The sequence below is a fragment of the Ranitomeya imitator genome, chromosome 5 (assembly GCF_032444005.1).
Source record: "Ranitomeya imitator isolate aRanImi1 chromosome 5, aRanImi1.pri, whole genome shotgun sequence".
Lineage (NCBI taxonomy): Eukaryota > Metazoa > Chordata > Amphibia > Anura > Dendrobatidae > Ranitomeya > Ranitomeya imitator.
The window spans coordinates 658,292,215-658,308,927 of NC_091286.1; the positions used below are offsets into that span (position 1 = coordinate 658,292,215).

The 16,713-nt window shown below is 48.4% G+C and overlaps 1 protein-coding gene across 4 annotated transcripts in view; it reads right to left on the minus strand.

Moving 5' to 3' along the window:
• The window catches only part of CD2AP (CD2 associated protein), a 99,701-nt gene that overhangs the window by 30,091 nt on the left and 52,897 nt on the right, over window positions 1-16,713 (minus strand). For all 4 annotated transcript variants that reach the window (XM_069728188.1, XM_069728190.1, XM_069728189.1 and 1 more), the window contains 5 exons: window positions 9,084-9,228; window positions 6,856-6,956; window positions 4,352-4,472; window positions 1,504-1,697; window positions 1,255-1,336 (listed from right to left, as the gene is read on the minus strand). In XM_069728188.1, the coding sequence (XP_069584289.1) occupies window positions 1,255-1,336; window positions 1,504-1,697; window positions 4,352-4,472; window positions 6,856-6,956; window positions 9,084-9,228 (643 nt within the window). The remainder of the gene's footprint in view (window positions 1-1,254; window positions 1,337-1,503; window positions 1,698-4,351; window positions 4,473-6,855; window positions 6,957-9,083; window positions 9,229-16,713) is intronic.

Genomic DNA, 16,713 nt, shown 5'->3' on the forward strand with positions numbered 1-16,713 from the left:
ACGCGGCTGCATGACGTGTAATCTGATGGCAGACGACTCCCCCTTCATACTGGCTTCCACCACTTTGCGCTATGGACGGCTTGTATACAAGACTGGCGCATTACATTAGGTATTGTAACAATCAAAAAGCTCCTTTTGCCCGGCATTAGGGACAGTTATAAGTTAAACTGCAGGCATGTCAAACCTCAGAGAACAGTGTCAGGAATGGGTGGTCAATGTACGGAAAGTACACGATTTGCATACTTCCGGACACATTCTAACTAGACGTGCTCAATTCACTTGCATTGAGTGAAGCCGCACACGTCTAGTTGGCATGTGACAAGTATGTATGTAAATGGCATACTTGTGGTCACGAGCTCGGGACAAGAGAATCCGGACAGCAGACGTGAGCCCCAAGGCTGGACAACTCCTTTAATAAAATAAGTCTGAGTTTGCTTAATTTTTTTTTTTTTTTTAAGCCACAGCCAAGTTCTTATCCTTTATCCAATATGGGTTTGAGGATAACATATTATATTGAGGAAAAAAGCCCTTTAAGGGTATGTGCACACGTCAGGATTTCTTGCAGAAATTTCCTGAGCAAAACCGGTCATTTTCTGCAAGCAATCCGTTGCGTTTTTTTCCGGAGATTTCCCAATGCAATAATATAGTGGGAAATATGCAAAAAAATCCGCAAAATTAATGAACATGCTGCTTTTTTTACAGCGATGCGTTTTTGTTTTTTTGGGGGTTTTTTTTGCGGAAAAAAATGCGACGTGCACAAAAATTGCAGAATGCATTCTAAATGATGGGATGCATAATGTATGCGTTTTTATCGGGAAAAAACGCGAAAAATCCACAACGTGTGCACACAGCCTAAAAGTGATCCTATTGCAAAAGGCAGGAACCAAAAATAAAAACAATCAGTTCCTGCTATTGGCAGAGCAGCACTGGTTATGCACTGCCCCCTATGTGATCCCCCTAAGGAATGGTAAGTACTAACGTCAGACATATGCAATGTGCATCGTCTACTATGACTAGTATACTGCCTGTAACGCACACATGCTCGGCACAAAGGGAAAAGAACAGGCAGCACATCGATGGCACCAGAGCACCTACACTGAAATACAGTATATGCATTTAGTCCGCAAAATAACAGATACATTAAAAAAAATAAAATACGTGACTGTAATGTTATCATTTGCCATCTGTTAAGAAAAAATAGGTGGCTAGCGTACGTCTGAGTAAAATGTACTATAACACATAGAGAAAACCAACCTTTAGGTTTACTGTCGGTTTCCGTCCTGGGAAGGTCTGAACTTGGCGTTCGAGCGACCTTTGTTGGAGGGGTTGGTGCTGGCTGCAAAAAAAAGAAGCAAATTGCAGGACTAGGTAAGACAAAATCCGAGATTAATCAGTGTGTGCCCGTGGGGGCAGGGCACCATGTTACACCCCAGTGCACTCCCGTAGCATAGGTTACTACACTCCCCCCATGTAGCCGGTGGGACCATTCTCCAGCTCGCTTACCTTCTCCGGCTTTTTCACTTCCACTTCGGCGTTGTGCATCCGCGTCTTGAGCTTCACGGACCCTTCCTTGAAGATGTCTCCGAAGCCGACCCCCATGACTTTCTTTGGCTGCGCCACAGACATAGGAGGCACTTCTGAGTTAATAGCTGGAGATAGCGGAGATGCTGGGGAGGCAACGGCGGCAGATGCTGGTTCTGCGGTAATAAGAATCAGAGGCCAAGTGAATATTTACAGCCTCCGTCCCACCTACGTGGCCTCTGACATTAAGACCCCTGGTCTTGACCCGAGCTCTGACACCGTGTGACCAGAACATGACAAAGTCATTCTGTGGACGTCTGAAGGTTCCCATTCAATGTCTACAAGCAGAAATCTCCAGAAGCCACGAGGGATTTAGGACATTGCTCGACGCGCTGTTACACCGCCATGGCTCGGCGCGCTGTTACACCGCCATGGCTCGGCGCGCTGTTACACCGCCATGGTCGACTTCCCAATATACCAGTACCTTATAGAATATAGAAACCGTGACACAACTACAACTCCCATCATGTTCTGGCGTGAACACGGTGAGCAGTGGAATTCTGGCCATGATCAGTTAATGGATTGGGCAGAAGATGATTGGTCACACATTGGCCAGATGTCGGAACCAGAGCCGCCATGGAATGGACGTGGCCGCCGCGTCTCCTCACAGCTCTGCTGGTTCATGTCACCAGCTTATATACGGAGAGGAGACATTACTAACATTGGCCGGTAATCCAGAAAAGTGCAAGAAGTGCCATCTGCTGTGCGAGGAGGCGAGCCGGAGGGGAAAGTAATGCCTTATTCTGAGCATACAGATAATCCCCCTTTCTTATAAATCTTTGTAATACGTCTGTAAATCGCAGCCCATTGATTTAATCCTGATTGCATCGGGATACATAAAGCCACGCGGCGGCCGCTGCATTACAGGCCGGCGGCGCCATAAGCTGCCGGCATACGGCCCGGGCTGCTGCACATATGCTTCACCCACTACGTGTGCAGATACCAAACATGTCTAGCTTCTTTTTTTTGTATTTAAGTGGTGAAAAAAAAAAAATCCAAAACTCGTAAGGGAATAGAAAAAAAAAAAACAATTCTGGAGTTTGCTTTTTTTTTTTGTTACAGATCGGATTAATTTACTTTATATTTTAGATTGGACATTTCAGAACGCAGGGATGCCAAATATGTTTGTATTTATTTTATCTTTATTTACTTTTTTTTTTTATTTTGAATGGGGTAAAAAAGGGGTGAAGTGTTTTTTTTTTTTTTAAAGATTTTACTGTCTTCAACAGTCTCCTTAGGAGACATTAAGGCTGTGACCTTCCGATCGTCTGTGCTACATATAGCAGGGCTTCATAGCTTCATTTACGGCTTGTGACCCATTTAACCACCCAACGAGCCCTCTTACAGTGCCGATTGGTTGCCATGACAGTTGGGGGTCTGCTGAACCCCCTTCCCCGGGCTAGCTATGACGGCACCCTTATTAAGACCACCCTGTGGTTGGCGTTCTAAGGAAACAGCGACTTTACTAGATACAGCATTAAACGAGCTCTACATAGTACAAGCGATCGGCCGATTGAAGGTTCAATTCCCTAAGGGGACTAAAAATTACAGTAAAAAAAAAAAAAAAAACTAAATACAGGTTTGAAAAATATGGAAAAAAAATGTATAAGAATTTAAATTCTATTCCCTTTTCCTTCATTATAAGAAAAAAAATCAAACACATATCTGGTATCTCCACGTCTGTAAAAATCTGATCAAAATATAAAATTAAACTGATCAGTAAACTCAACTAAAATGATTTTTTTATGTTTTTATTTTTAAATTAAAAAATACAAAAATTTTGGTTTTCTATCTACTGTAACACCACAAAGAAAATGCGATAAAAAGGCGATGAAAGCATTATATGCACCCCAAATAGTAGCAATAAAAACATCAGGTTGGGGAACAAATAAGACCTCACACAGCTCAATTGATCGAAAAATGAAAACGAGAGTGGCGATATAATTTTTTTTTTTTTTTTTTTACGAATTTCTGAACATTTTTTCACTACTTAAAAAAAAAAAAAAAAAAAAAAAAAAAACTGAGTTTGGTATTACCATAATAGTTTTGACCTTGCATTTGATTTTTTTTTTTTTTTTCACTGCAGCGGTATTTTAATCAGGAGAACTATACTACATTTCTAATTGGAGGCATTTGTTAATATTATTATTACACCTACTACATATTGGGATAGGATGGGAATACCCCTTTAAGGATTTTGTGAGGTGAAGAAAAACAGCAAAAAAGTTTAAAAATGAAGTAAAGAAAAAAAGGCCCAAACAGGAAAAAAAGGTTAATACCGCAGCTCGTCGATGCAGAACATATACAATTCTGCACATCTCATAAGGAGAAATCTGGGAAAAGTTACTAACTCCTGCAGAAAACGATGGGAAGTTAATGAGTGATCTGGGGATCCACTAGGCAGCAGACGGTCGGTGGCGCACGCTGCTCAAGGCTCTGTGTAGAACATTCACTTCCAGCTTAATACAGAACACATGCAGTGACGACATGGTGTTTATTTCCGGCCACGTGCACCGGGGGGACTCGCCGGCCCCAGCTCCGGATCCCACTGCTGCAGGCGGATCACGGCCTGAAGGCAAATACTTCAAAGCCCAACAGGTAAAGGGTTAAACCTCCTGCCAGGAAGGATGATGGAAAGCATCCTACTGCAGAACTACAAGCCCCAGCCTGCAGCTGCTGAGAGATGTAGTTCTGCAACCCCCGGGTCATACACAGACAGATTCCGTCCACCATGGCGGTAATAATGCTGCGGGGAAAGCGAGGACGTTACCTGGATCTTCAGAACTTTCTTGACTTTCTCCGTCGTCCGACAGATCCACTTCTTTCACGAAGTTAGAAGGGAAGAGCCCCGAGCGTCCGCTACACGTCCCGCTCCACCAGCCTTCTTCAACCTAAGCGATAGGGAACGCAAAGATCGACACGTGAGAAAACCGCCACCTCCGAAGACAACACTGTTTGGGAGAAAACGTTCCCCGTTTGCCAAAGCTGAAAATCCTTCGAGGGAAGGATATCGAGTAAAAGCAAGACCCACATTAAGGCCTTCACATCGGTCAGCCACATCTAAGAAGGCTTCTCTCAAGCTGCACATCTTCTCTCGGATGCGCTACATCGGACAGCACGTGTAACATCTGCCACACATGTATGATGGATGCAAGTACGGAGACAACAGCAGAACTTTACTGATGTGATCCAGGGCAGGGTCCTCTCTGCCGCCCATCGAGGCCGACAAGACCTCGGGGGGGCCTGTCTGTTTTTCCCTGAGGTGGGGTCTAATGATTGACCCCGTTGCTGCCATCTTTGCACACCTGAGGCCAGTCAGTGGTTGTGAGTCATTGATCAATGTAGTATAGGCCATCAATCGCAGGTTCAAGCCCCTTGAAGGTTAATGGTGCTTTAAAAAAAAAAAAAAAATCAATAAAGTATGAATTGAATTTTTCCAACAACAAAAAAATATATATATATACATGTTTGGTATCGCCAAGTAAGCAAGAGTCCGATCAAAGTATAAAAGTCTTATCATGTAGGGAAAAAGCCGAGAACAAAACAGAAGAAAAAAAAAAACTACTTTTCTAGTTGCCCCACCTCAGCCAAAAAAAAAAAAGCAATCAAAACACAAAAAACACAGTATGGTATTAATAAAAACAACAGATCGCAAAGAAAAAAAACAAAAAAAAAACAGCCCATACACAGCTATGTCCACAGTCTAAAATAAAGCTATGAGTCCTAGAAAAAAGGAAAAAAGGGAAGGATAATAACAAAGGCACAAAAGTTAATATAGGCCCCATTATGGCGGGTCATTAAAGCGGCATATGAACTAATAGGCAGGTGTTGTGCCCGGCACCGATCTCTGCTGGTACAGAGCGGTCACAGAAGGTTCCTGCCGACGATTCCAGGGCAGCGGCTGCTCTTCCTCTCTGCTCTGTTGATGTCATGCTAATTGATAGTCAGCTCCCCGCTCTATAACTGCAGGGAGCCAGCTGTCAATCAGTATGACGTCAGTAGTCACGCCCCATCAACAGAGCAGAGCAGAAGAGAAATAGCTGCTCTGTTGACGTGGAGCAGCAGAATCGCCAGTGGGAGCGGTCAGTGATCGCTCGGGGCCGGCATTGGGTAGAACAGCCCACGACACTGCACTACTGACCAGACTAGGATGGCAGAAATGGCCGATTATTGCTTTCCCCGACTGTCACAATAAATGGGCCGCTGTCTCCAGAAAGTCACGTGATGAACATGATCACAAAGATAAGCCAGTAAGACAGGATCTGGAGAGGCTGCATGACATGTGACGTATTGAGCAAGAGGTGCAGACATGCCGGGGCCGTCCCTATGTGCTGTGCATTACTGCGAGAACGGCTGCGGAGCTGGAATCATGCAACATCTACTGCACCTCACTAGCGGGGGCAGTACGGCAAGTCATTAACGGGGGTCTCCAGCTGCACCAAACACTGCGCGCTCATTATTGTGCAAATAGTGTGATAGAGCAGAAGAGCGCTGCTCCTGAGACAATACAGCCGATTGTGAGGTCCAAACGATGGCACCAAGTCAGGCGTTCACAGACGCATTAACTAGAGTTGGTGCAAAAAGGTTAGCGCCCCCAGTGCTCGGTAGCCACATGGAATATGATTTTTTTTCCATATTTATTTTATGGGTTTCGTAATTTTCTATTTTCACACATCAGACTTTTACGGACACGATGGAACCAAATATGTGCTTTTTTATCTCTTTATCTTTGGGTGGGGAATAGGGCGAGTGATTGGAATATTTGAGTCCTTTTTAGATTTTTGAAAACGTTTTAATATATTGGACTTGTTTTTTTTTAGTTTTCTGGAAGACTTAAACTTACAATTGTTTGATCACTTGTACTATATACTGTAGTTCCACAGGATTGCCATATGTAGTCAGTCAGATTAATGATCCGGTAACGCGCCGGCCCCCATGATCACATCAGCACTTAACCATTTACAAGCCATGGTCAGAGTCTAGTAGAGGCATCCAAACGGTTAAACAGCAGTGATCAGAGTTCGCTCGGTTGCTGCCTTTCTAGGCAGGTGCAAGCTGTGTCACGCAGCTGGTACCTGACGCATATGGAGCAGACACGGGCAGTGACGAAAATACATGTCACGTGACATTAAAGGGGGTTAAAGAGGATCTCTCACCGAGACAGACACAACGTGTGTAATGTTTCGAGACCGTTGCATCTGCATCGAGGTTGGTCACATAAGGTCTGTGTGCCCCAATCCTCAGCACCTAGCCATGGCCTCGCCGGCTGCTCACCTCTTCTGTGATTTCCAGTATTTCTCCCACGGTCAGCTCCAGCTCGTCCTCATTCTGTGGCACGTAATCGAATATTACTTTACATTGCCTTTTCTTGGATTCTGGTAGGGAACAATGAGGCAGATGGTGAATGATGAGGCCCATTTACCTACAGAAAGCCCACAGTGGGAACGATTGGGAAAAGTCCCACATTACTGGGCATACACCACAAGCAAGGGCCAACTCTCCAAACTACAGGGCCCAACCAGCTCCTAGGAGCTATCTACATCCCTGTAGTCTGGTAAAGCTGATGGCAACACACCACAAATCAATAATGGACCTGTAGCCGCACAATTACGTGACTGTGCACAAAGCAACACGTCTGTGTGTCCCGGGATATGTGGCCTTCACTAGCTCTCAAGTATCAGCACAGCTTCATTCATGGAGTGAAAGCAGGAAGACTGGATTATAAGGCATTGCAGATGTGTTTCAGGATGTTTGCCCCTCATCAGTGCAAAGCAGGAGAACTGGTTTAGCTGGGCGAGAGGCCTCCAACAGGGGCTCTAAGGCATTGCAGATGTGTTTTGGGGCGTTTGTCCCCTCATCAGCAGAATTGGGCGAGAGGCCTCTGACAACATTTACTGAATACTATTTAGACATTGGTTTAATTTTGGATTTGATGGCCGTACAAGACCCAATGATAGTCAGTGTAATGCAGTCTACAGCCTTTAAATGAATGCTCCAGGCAAAAGTGATGTCTAGAACTATATTTGGGGTGGGTGTAGATGGATAGTCCTGCGCTAGGCATAGTTGGTTGTAGATCGGGATAGATAGTCCTGCATTAGGCATAGTTGGGTGTAGATCGGGATGGGTAGTCGTGCACTAGGCCTCGTTAGGTGTAGATTGGGATGAGTAGTCCTGCACTAGGCCTCGTTAGGTGTAGATTGGGATGAGTAGACCTGCACTAGGCCTCGTTGGGTGCAGATCGGAATGCGTAGTCCTGCACTAGGCCTCATTGGGTATAGATTGGGATGGGTAGTCCTGCACTAGGACTAGTTGGGTACAGATTGGGATGGGTAGAGTCCTGCACTAGGCCTGGTTGGGTGTAGATTGGGATGGGTTGTCCTGCACTAGTCCTCGGGTGCAGATCGGGATGGGTTGTCCTGCATTAGGCCTCGTTGGGTACAGATTGGGATGCGTAGTTCTGCATTAGGCCTCGTTGGGTGTAGATCAGGATGAGTTGTCCTGCACTAGGCATCGCTGCGTGTAGATCAGGATGAGTAGTCCTGCACTAGGCCTCGTTGGGTGTAGATCGGGATCAGTAGTTCTGCACTAGGCCTCATTGGGTGTAGATCGGGATCAGTAGTCCTGCACTAGGCCTCGTTGGGCACAGATTGGGATGGGTAGTCCTGCACTAGGCCTAGTTGGATGTAGATCAGGATGGGTAGTCCTGCACTAAGACTTGTTGGGTGCAGATCGGGGTGGGTAGTCCAGCACTAGGATTAGTTGGGTGCAGATTGGGATGACTAGTCCTGCACTAGGCCTCGTTGGGTGTATATCAGGATGGGTAGTCCTACACTAAGCCTTGTTGGGTGTAGATTTGGATGGGTAGAGTCCTGCACTAGGCCTAGTTGGGTGTAGATCAGGATGGGTAGTCCTGCACTAAGTCTTGTTGGATGCAGATTGGGATGAGTAGTCCTGCACTAGGCCTCGTTGGGTGTATATCAGGATGGGTAGTCCTACACTAAGCCTTGTTGGGTGTAGATTTGGATGGGTAGAGTCCTGCACTAGGCATCGTTGGGTGTAGATTTGGATGTGTTGTCCTGCACTAGGCTTCGTTGGGTGCAGATTGGGATGGGTTGTCCTGCACTAGGCATCGTTGGGTGTAGATTTGGATGGGTTGTCCTGCACTAGGCCTCGTTGGGTGTATATCAGGATGGGTAGTCCTACACGAAGCCTTGTTGGGTGTAGATTTGGATGGGTAGAGTCCTGCACTAGGCATCGTTGGGTGTAGATTTGGATGTGTTGTCCTGCACTAGGCTTCGTTGGGTGCAGATTGGGATGGGTTGTCCTGCACTAGGCATCGTTGGGTGTAGATTTGGATGGGTTGTCCTGCACTAGGCCTCGTTGGGTGCAGATTGGGATGGGTAGTCCTGCACTAGGCTTCATTGTTTCCTAGATGGTTGAAATCATCTCTGACTATTTTTAGGAAAATTTAAAACAGAAGACAAAGAACAGGAGCAGTGTACTTTTCTTGCTGGATTTGCTTGGCGGCGGTGGTCCCATCGCAGGAATCCCGATCACACTGATCCGCTGTACCAGGCTAGCAACATTTCCAGACTTTTCCCTTCTAGGTATATTCTCCTCCTTTGGTTCAGCGTCTTTCTTAATTTCCTACAGGGGACAGAAACGAACACAATCGTGATACTGTACGGGTGATGCACTGGAGAAGGCAAATTAACCAGCAGATGAACAGTTAAATGGATCATTAGCAGGAGGTAAGTCACTGGACAGGAAAACCAGGCACAAAAACAGAAGGGGGCTAGCATTGTGTCAGACCAGTGATCAGGGGGGCAGGGACTGATCACTGATCTATATCAGGAGGTAAAGGAATGTGGAGAATGCAGGTGAGAATGCAGTGAGCGCTTGTCCTGACAGCTCGCACCACCGGGAAGGAGGGAGAGCGCAATGCACCTGGATCACTGAACCTCCGCCTAAACTAAGGCACACAGGGGTGAAAGGATAAAATATGGCAAGAAGAGAAATCTCTGCAGCTTCACCAGTCAGAGGCAAATATACAGGGGATAACCAAAATACTGTGTCCTACAGTGTCAGAATGCAAGATCACACCCCATTAGCACCAGCTTGCTGCACCAGCAGCCTCTTCTGCGCATAGTGCCATCCTCCTGCCTCGCAGCGCTGACACCATCCCACGGCTCTGCACCACGCTGGCACCCCTACACACCCACCACGCTCCAGCGGCACCCATACACACCCGCCGTGCTCCAGCGGCACCCCCTACAGATCCGCCACACTCCAGTGGCACCCCTACAGACCCGCCGCGCTCCTGCGGCACCCATACAGACCCGTCGCGCTCCAACGGCACCCCTAAAGACCCGGCGCGCTCCTGCGGCACCCCTACAGACCCTTCACGCTCCTGCGGCACCCCCTACAGACCCGCCACGCTCCAGCGGCACCCCCTACAGACCCGCCGCGCTCCAGCGGCACCCCCTACAGACCCGCCGCGCTCCAGCGGCACCCCCTACAGACCTGCCGCGCTCCAGTGACATCCCTACAGACCCGTCGCACTCCAGCTGAACCCCTACAGACCCGTCGCGCTCCAGCGGCACCCCCTACAGACCCGCCGCGCTCCAGCGGCACCCCTACAGACCCGCCGCGCTCCAGCGGCACCCCTACACATCCACCACTCTCCAGCCGTACCCCTACAGACATGTCACGCTCCAGCGGCACCCCTACAGACCCGCCGCGCTCCAGCGGCACCCCTACACATCCACCACTCTCCAGCCGTACCCCTACAGACATGTCACGCTCCAGCGGCACCCCTACACACCCGCCACGCTCCAGCTGCACCCCCTACAGACCTGTCGCGCTCCAGCAGCACCTCTACACGCTCCAGCGGCACCCCTACACACCCGCCACGCTCCAGCTGCACCCCCTACAGACCTGTCGCGCTCCAGCAGCACCTCTACACGCTCCAGCGGCACCCCTACACACCCGCCACGCTCCAGCGGCACCCCTACAGACCCGCAGCGCTCCAGCGGCACCCCTACAGACCTGTCGCGCTCCAGCGGCACCCCTACACACCTGCCACGCTCCAGCGGCACCCCTACACACCTACCACGCTCCAGCTGCACCCCTACAGACCTGTCGCGCTCCAGCGGCACCCCCTACACACCTGCCACGCTCCAGCGGCACCCCTACACACCCGCCACGCTTCAGCGGCACCCCTACAGACCTGTCGCGCTCCAGCGGCACCCCCTACACACTCCAGCGGCACCCTCTACACACCCGCCACGCTCCAGCTGCACCCCTACAGACCTGTCGCGCTCCAGCGGCACCCCCTACACACCCGCCACGCTCCAGCGGCACCCCTACAGACCTGTCGCGCTCCAGCAGCACCTCTACACGCTCCAGCGGCACCCCTACACACCCGCCACGCTCCAGCGGCACCCCTACAGACCCGCAGCGCTCCAGCGGCACCCCTACAGACCTGTCGCGCTCCAACGGCAGCCCCCTACACACCCGCCACGCTCCAGCTGCACCCCTAGAGACCCGACACGCTCCAGCGGCACCCCTAGACACCTGACGCGCTCCAGCGGCACCCCTACACACCCGCCACGCTCCAGCGGCACCCCTACAGACCCGCAGCGCTCCAGCGGCACCCCTACAGACCTGTCGCGCTCCAACGGCAGCCCCCTACACACCCGCCACGCTCCAGCTGCACCCCTAGAGACCCGACACGCTCCAGCGGCACCCCTAGACACCTGACGCGCTCCAGCGGCACCCCCTACACACCCGCCACGCTCCAGCTGCACCCCCTACAGACCCGTCGCGCTCCAGCTGCACCCCCTACAGACCTGCCGCGCTCCAGCGGCACCACCTACAGACCCGCCGCACTCCAGCTGCACCTCTACAGACCTGTCTCTCTCCAGCGGCACCCCTACAGACCCGCAGCTAAGTGCTGCAAAATCTTGGAACTATCACATTTTATGAAGACAAACATTCTTATTTTAAGCACAACTATTGTAAACCGTAGACCAGGGGCTACGTGGAGCGGTGTCTGTGTACAGGAACCCGTCACTTAGATCTTAGCTGAATGGTGGCCCCCACATGGGACGGTCCTCTCTTCAGATTTTACGACACAGGAAAGATATATATCTTGGTACTGAGTTTATTACTATTTTTACGAGTATTTTCTGATACTTCCAGATCAACAAACTACTCTCATGATATTTTGAGAGAGATTTCATGGAGGAGGTGAAAATCCAGGACTGTGGTGTGTTATTACGGTGATAAGTGTGTAATTAGCCCCTAATGACGACATTCACTGGCTTTACTGGAACATAACACACCCGGCAGGCAGCACTGCAGAGGCTCCGCTCCTGGACGTCTGCCAGACAGAGGTATCTATCATCTATGGTCACCACAACCAGCAATTACCTCACACTGCCCCTCCAAAATGGCTGCGGTCTATGGGGGGAACAAACAAGATGCCATAAAACCGCCCCAACCTGCTAATAAGCGAGCGGCACACTTCCTAGAGCTGTAACAGGATGACGCTGGTCCTGTGTCACGCACCTGGCAGATAATGGGTGGCGTGTTCCATACAAAGCACCAACAGACATGAGGGATTACTGTTCTTCTGTCCCTATGTAGCAAAAGTTCAAACACAGCAGCATGGAGGACAGCATACAGCAGTACTGAGGAGTGTAGCTGTGAATCCAGCTCTGGTGGGGAGATGAAAGACTTGATGTGACAGACTGATTTGAGTAGCCACGATCAGTAATTTGCACTGCCGCACCATATTATGGGGATAAAAAAATAAGTTCCTAAGTTCTCCGTTCTGGAGACTGGCGCAGGTAACAGCACTCAGACCCCACAGAGGCAATACATTATCACCCATCCACAGGACAGGAAGGATGATCATTTATGTTCACTGAAGGACAACCCCTTTAAGGTATGGTTAAAATCTAAGACATGGACTTTAAGACTTCAAGAAAGGGAAGAATCGCCAAACTTACTGTACACAACATAGCCATACACTTATTCTGCCATTTTCCATTAATTTCTAATAAACACGAATGTTCAAATCAACTAGAAAATCAGAGAGAGAAAGGGACACAGGTGGATCATATGTCATCTACTGTATATAGAGGTGTTATCAGTCATTGTACAGGAGGAGGAGGTGAGCTGTGACATCACCTATTGTGAATGGTGAATCCTGTGTTATCTACTGTATATAGAGGTGTTACCAGTCATTGTACAGGAGGAGGAGGTGAGCTGTGACATCTATTGTGAATGGTGGATCCTGGGTTATCTACTGTATATAGAGGTGTTATCAGTCATTGTACAGGAGGAGGAGGTGAGCTGTGACATCTATTGTGAATGGTGGGTCCTGTGTTACTGTATATAAAGGTGCTATCAGTCATTGTAAAGGAGGAGGGGGAGGTGAGCTGTGACATCTAATGTGAATGGTGGATCACGTGTCCAACTATAGGGGGTTATCTTTCATCTATCTATGTAATCGTCTAAGGGTCACTTCCGTCTGTTTGTCTGTCACAGAAATCCCGCGTCGCTGATTGGTCACGGCCGCGAATTGGCCCCTCCCTACTCTAAAGTCAATGCCAGTGTGTCGCCCCATCCTGGACCAACTTTTTACTATTGATGCTGCCTATGCAGCATCAATAGTAAAAAGATAATGTTAAAAAAATTTTTTAAAAAATTGTGCTATTCTCACCTTCCGCCATCCACCGATACGCGCGATGCTGCTGCCAGCTTCCGTTCCCAATGATGCATTGCAAAGTTACCCAGATGACTTACCGGTCTTGAGACCGCTATGTCATCTGGGTAATTTCACAATGCATCACTGGGAACGGAAGCTGGTGGCAGCATCGCACGCATCGGGACAGCTTCGGTGGGGGAGTATAACTATTTTTTATTTTAAAGTTTTTTTTTTGTTTGTTTGTTTTTTTTAACGTGGATATGGTGCCCACGCTGCTATATACTACGTGGGCTGTGTTATATACTGCGTGGTCTGTGTTATATACTACGTGGGCTGTGCTATATACTACGTGGGCTGTGCTATATACCACGTGGCTGTGCTATATACTACATGGCTGTGCTAAGCGCGATGTACATACATACATATTCTAGAATTAGATGGTGGCCCGATTCTAACGCATCGGGTATTCCAGAATATGCATGTCCACGTAGTATATTGCACAGCCCACGTAGTATATTGCCCAGTCACGTAGTATATTGCCCAGTCACGTAGTATATTGCCCAGTCACGTAGTATATTGCCCAGTCACGTAGTATATTGCCCAGTCACGTAGTATATTGCATATGCAGCATCAATAGTAAAAAGTTGGTCACACAGGGATAATAGCTGCGTAACCGGAGTGTGTTACACCGCGCTCCTGTAACGCTGACATTAACCCTGTGTGAGGGCTGACTGGATGACTGGTGGGGAGTAAGGAGCGGGCACTGACTGCGGGGAGGAAAGAGCGGCCATAATGCCGCCGGACTGTGGCCGTTGCTGACTGGTCATGGGCGTTTTGCCACGACCAATCAGCGACTTGGATTCCATGACAGACAGAGGCCGTGACCAATGAATATCCGTGACAGAAAGAAAGACAGACAGAAGTGACCCTTAGACAATTATATAGTAGATACCCGATGTGTTACAATCGGTCCACTATCTAGTTGAAAATAAAAGTCTGTAAAGAACCTTCTAAAAAATTATATATATATATATATATATATATATATATATATATATATATACACACACACACACACACACACATACATATACATACATAGATACATATACATCCACACACACTAGATGGGGGCCCGATTCTAACGCATCGGGTATTCTAGAATATGCATGTCCACGTAGTATATTGCACAGCCCACGTAGTATATTGCCCGGCCACGTAGTATATTGCCCGGCCACGTAGTATATTGCCCAGCCATGTAGTATATTGCCCAGTCACGTAGTATATTGCCCAGCCACGTAGTATATTGCCCAGCCACGTAGTATATTGCCCAGCCACGTAGTATATTGCCCAGCCACGTAGTATATTGCCCAGCCACGTAGTATATTGCCCAGTCACGTAGTATATTGCCCAGCTACGTAGTATATTGCCCAGCCACGTAGTATATTGCCCAGTCATGTAGTATATTGCCCAGCCACGTAGTATATTGCCCAGCCACGTAGTATATTGCCCAGCCACGTAGTATATTGCCCAGTCATGTAGTATATTGCCCAGCCATGTAGTATATTGCCCAGCCACGTAGTATATTGCCCAGTCACGTATTGCCCAGCCACATAGTATATAGCACAGCCCACATAGTACGGTATATTGCCCAGTCACGTAGTATATTGCCCAGCCACATAGTATATAGCAGAGCCACGTAGTATATTGCCCAGTCATGTAGTATATTGCACAGCCATGTAGTATATTGCCCAGTCACGTAGTATATTGCCCAGCCACGTAGTATATTGCCCAGCCACGTAGTATATTGCCCAGCCACGTAGTATATTGCCCAGCCACGTAGTATATTGCCCAGTCACGTAGTATATTGCCCAGCTACATAGTATATTGCCCAGCCACGTAGTATATTGCCCAGTCATGTAGTATATTGCCCAGCCACGTAGTATATTGCCCAGCCACGTAGTATATTGCCCAGTCATGTAGTATATTGCCCAGCCATGTAGTATATTGCCCAGCCACGTAGTATATTGCCCAGTCACGTATTGCCCAGCCACATAGTATATAGCACAGCCCACATAGTACGGTATATTGCCCAGTCACGTAGTATATTGCCCAGCCACATAGTATATAGCAGAGCCACGTAGTATATTGCCCAGTCATGTAGTATATTGGCCAGCACAGAGCCACGTAGTATAGAGACTAAAAAAAAAACAGGGATTTTTGTGTTACTCACCGTAAAATCCTTTTCTCCGAGTCGTTCATTGGGGGACACAGGACTGTGGGTGTATGCTACTGCCGCCAGGAGGCTGACACTAAGTAGATACAAAAAAAGTTAGCTCCTCCTCCATAGTATACACCTTGACACTGGCCCTGACAGCTCCAGTTTGGTGCACAAGCAGTAGGAGATAGAGAAAACAAAACAGCATTAGAGCAAAGACAACATGTCTAGAATAATACTACTGTCTGAACAACTCCATAGACAAATAAAATGAATAGGGAGGGAGCTGTGTCCCACAATGAACGACTCGGAGAAAAGGATTTTACGGTGAGTAACACAAAAATCCCTGTTTCTCCATCGTCTCATTGGGGGACACAGGACTGTGGGATGTCCCAAAGCAGTCCCAGGGTGGGAAGAAGACTCACTGGAATAAACCCCTAGGCACTTACCGCCTATAGGTGCGATACTGCAGCCTGCAGAATTTTCCTTCCCAAACTTGCATCAGCAGAGGCCTGAGTGTGGATATTATAATGTTTAGAGAAGGTGTGCAGGCTGGACCAAATTGCCGCTTTGCAAACCTGCTCTGCTGAAGCTTGGTGCCGAAGCGCCCAGGAAGCCCCTACCGCCCGAGTAGAGTGTGCCCTGATCCCAGCCGGGATGGCTGCACCCTTGATACGGTAGGCCTCCTGAATGGTGGCTCGTATCCATCTGGCTAAGGTCGACCTAGAGGCTGCGAGTCCCTTTTTATGACCCACAGGAAGAACGAACAGGACATCCGTCTTTCGAAAAGAAGCGGTCCGAGAAAAGTATCTTCTCAGAGCTCTCACGTAATCCAGAGTATGGAGAGCTTTTTCCACCCGGTGTGTAGGCGCAGGACAAAAAGAAGGCAAGACAATGTCCTCATTGATGTGGAATGAGTAAACTACTTTTGGTAGAAAGGAAGGTGCTGGTCTGAGCACCACCTTATCCTGATGAAATTGTAGAAACGGCGCCTGACAGGACAAGGCCGCTAATTCCGATACCCGCCTAATGGAAGTTATGGCTACCAGAAACAAAACCTTCCAAGAAAGGTACATTAAAGGGACGTCTTGGAGGGGCTCAAATGGAGGTTCCTGAAGAGCACTCAAGACAAAATTAAGGTCCCAAGCTTCTATCGGAGCTTTGTAAGGAGGGACTAGATGAGAGACTCCCTGCAAAA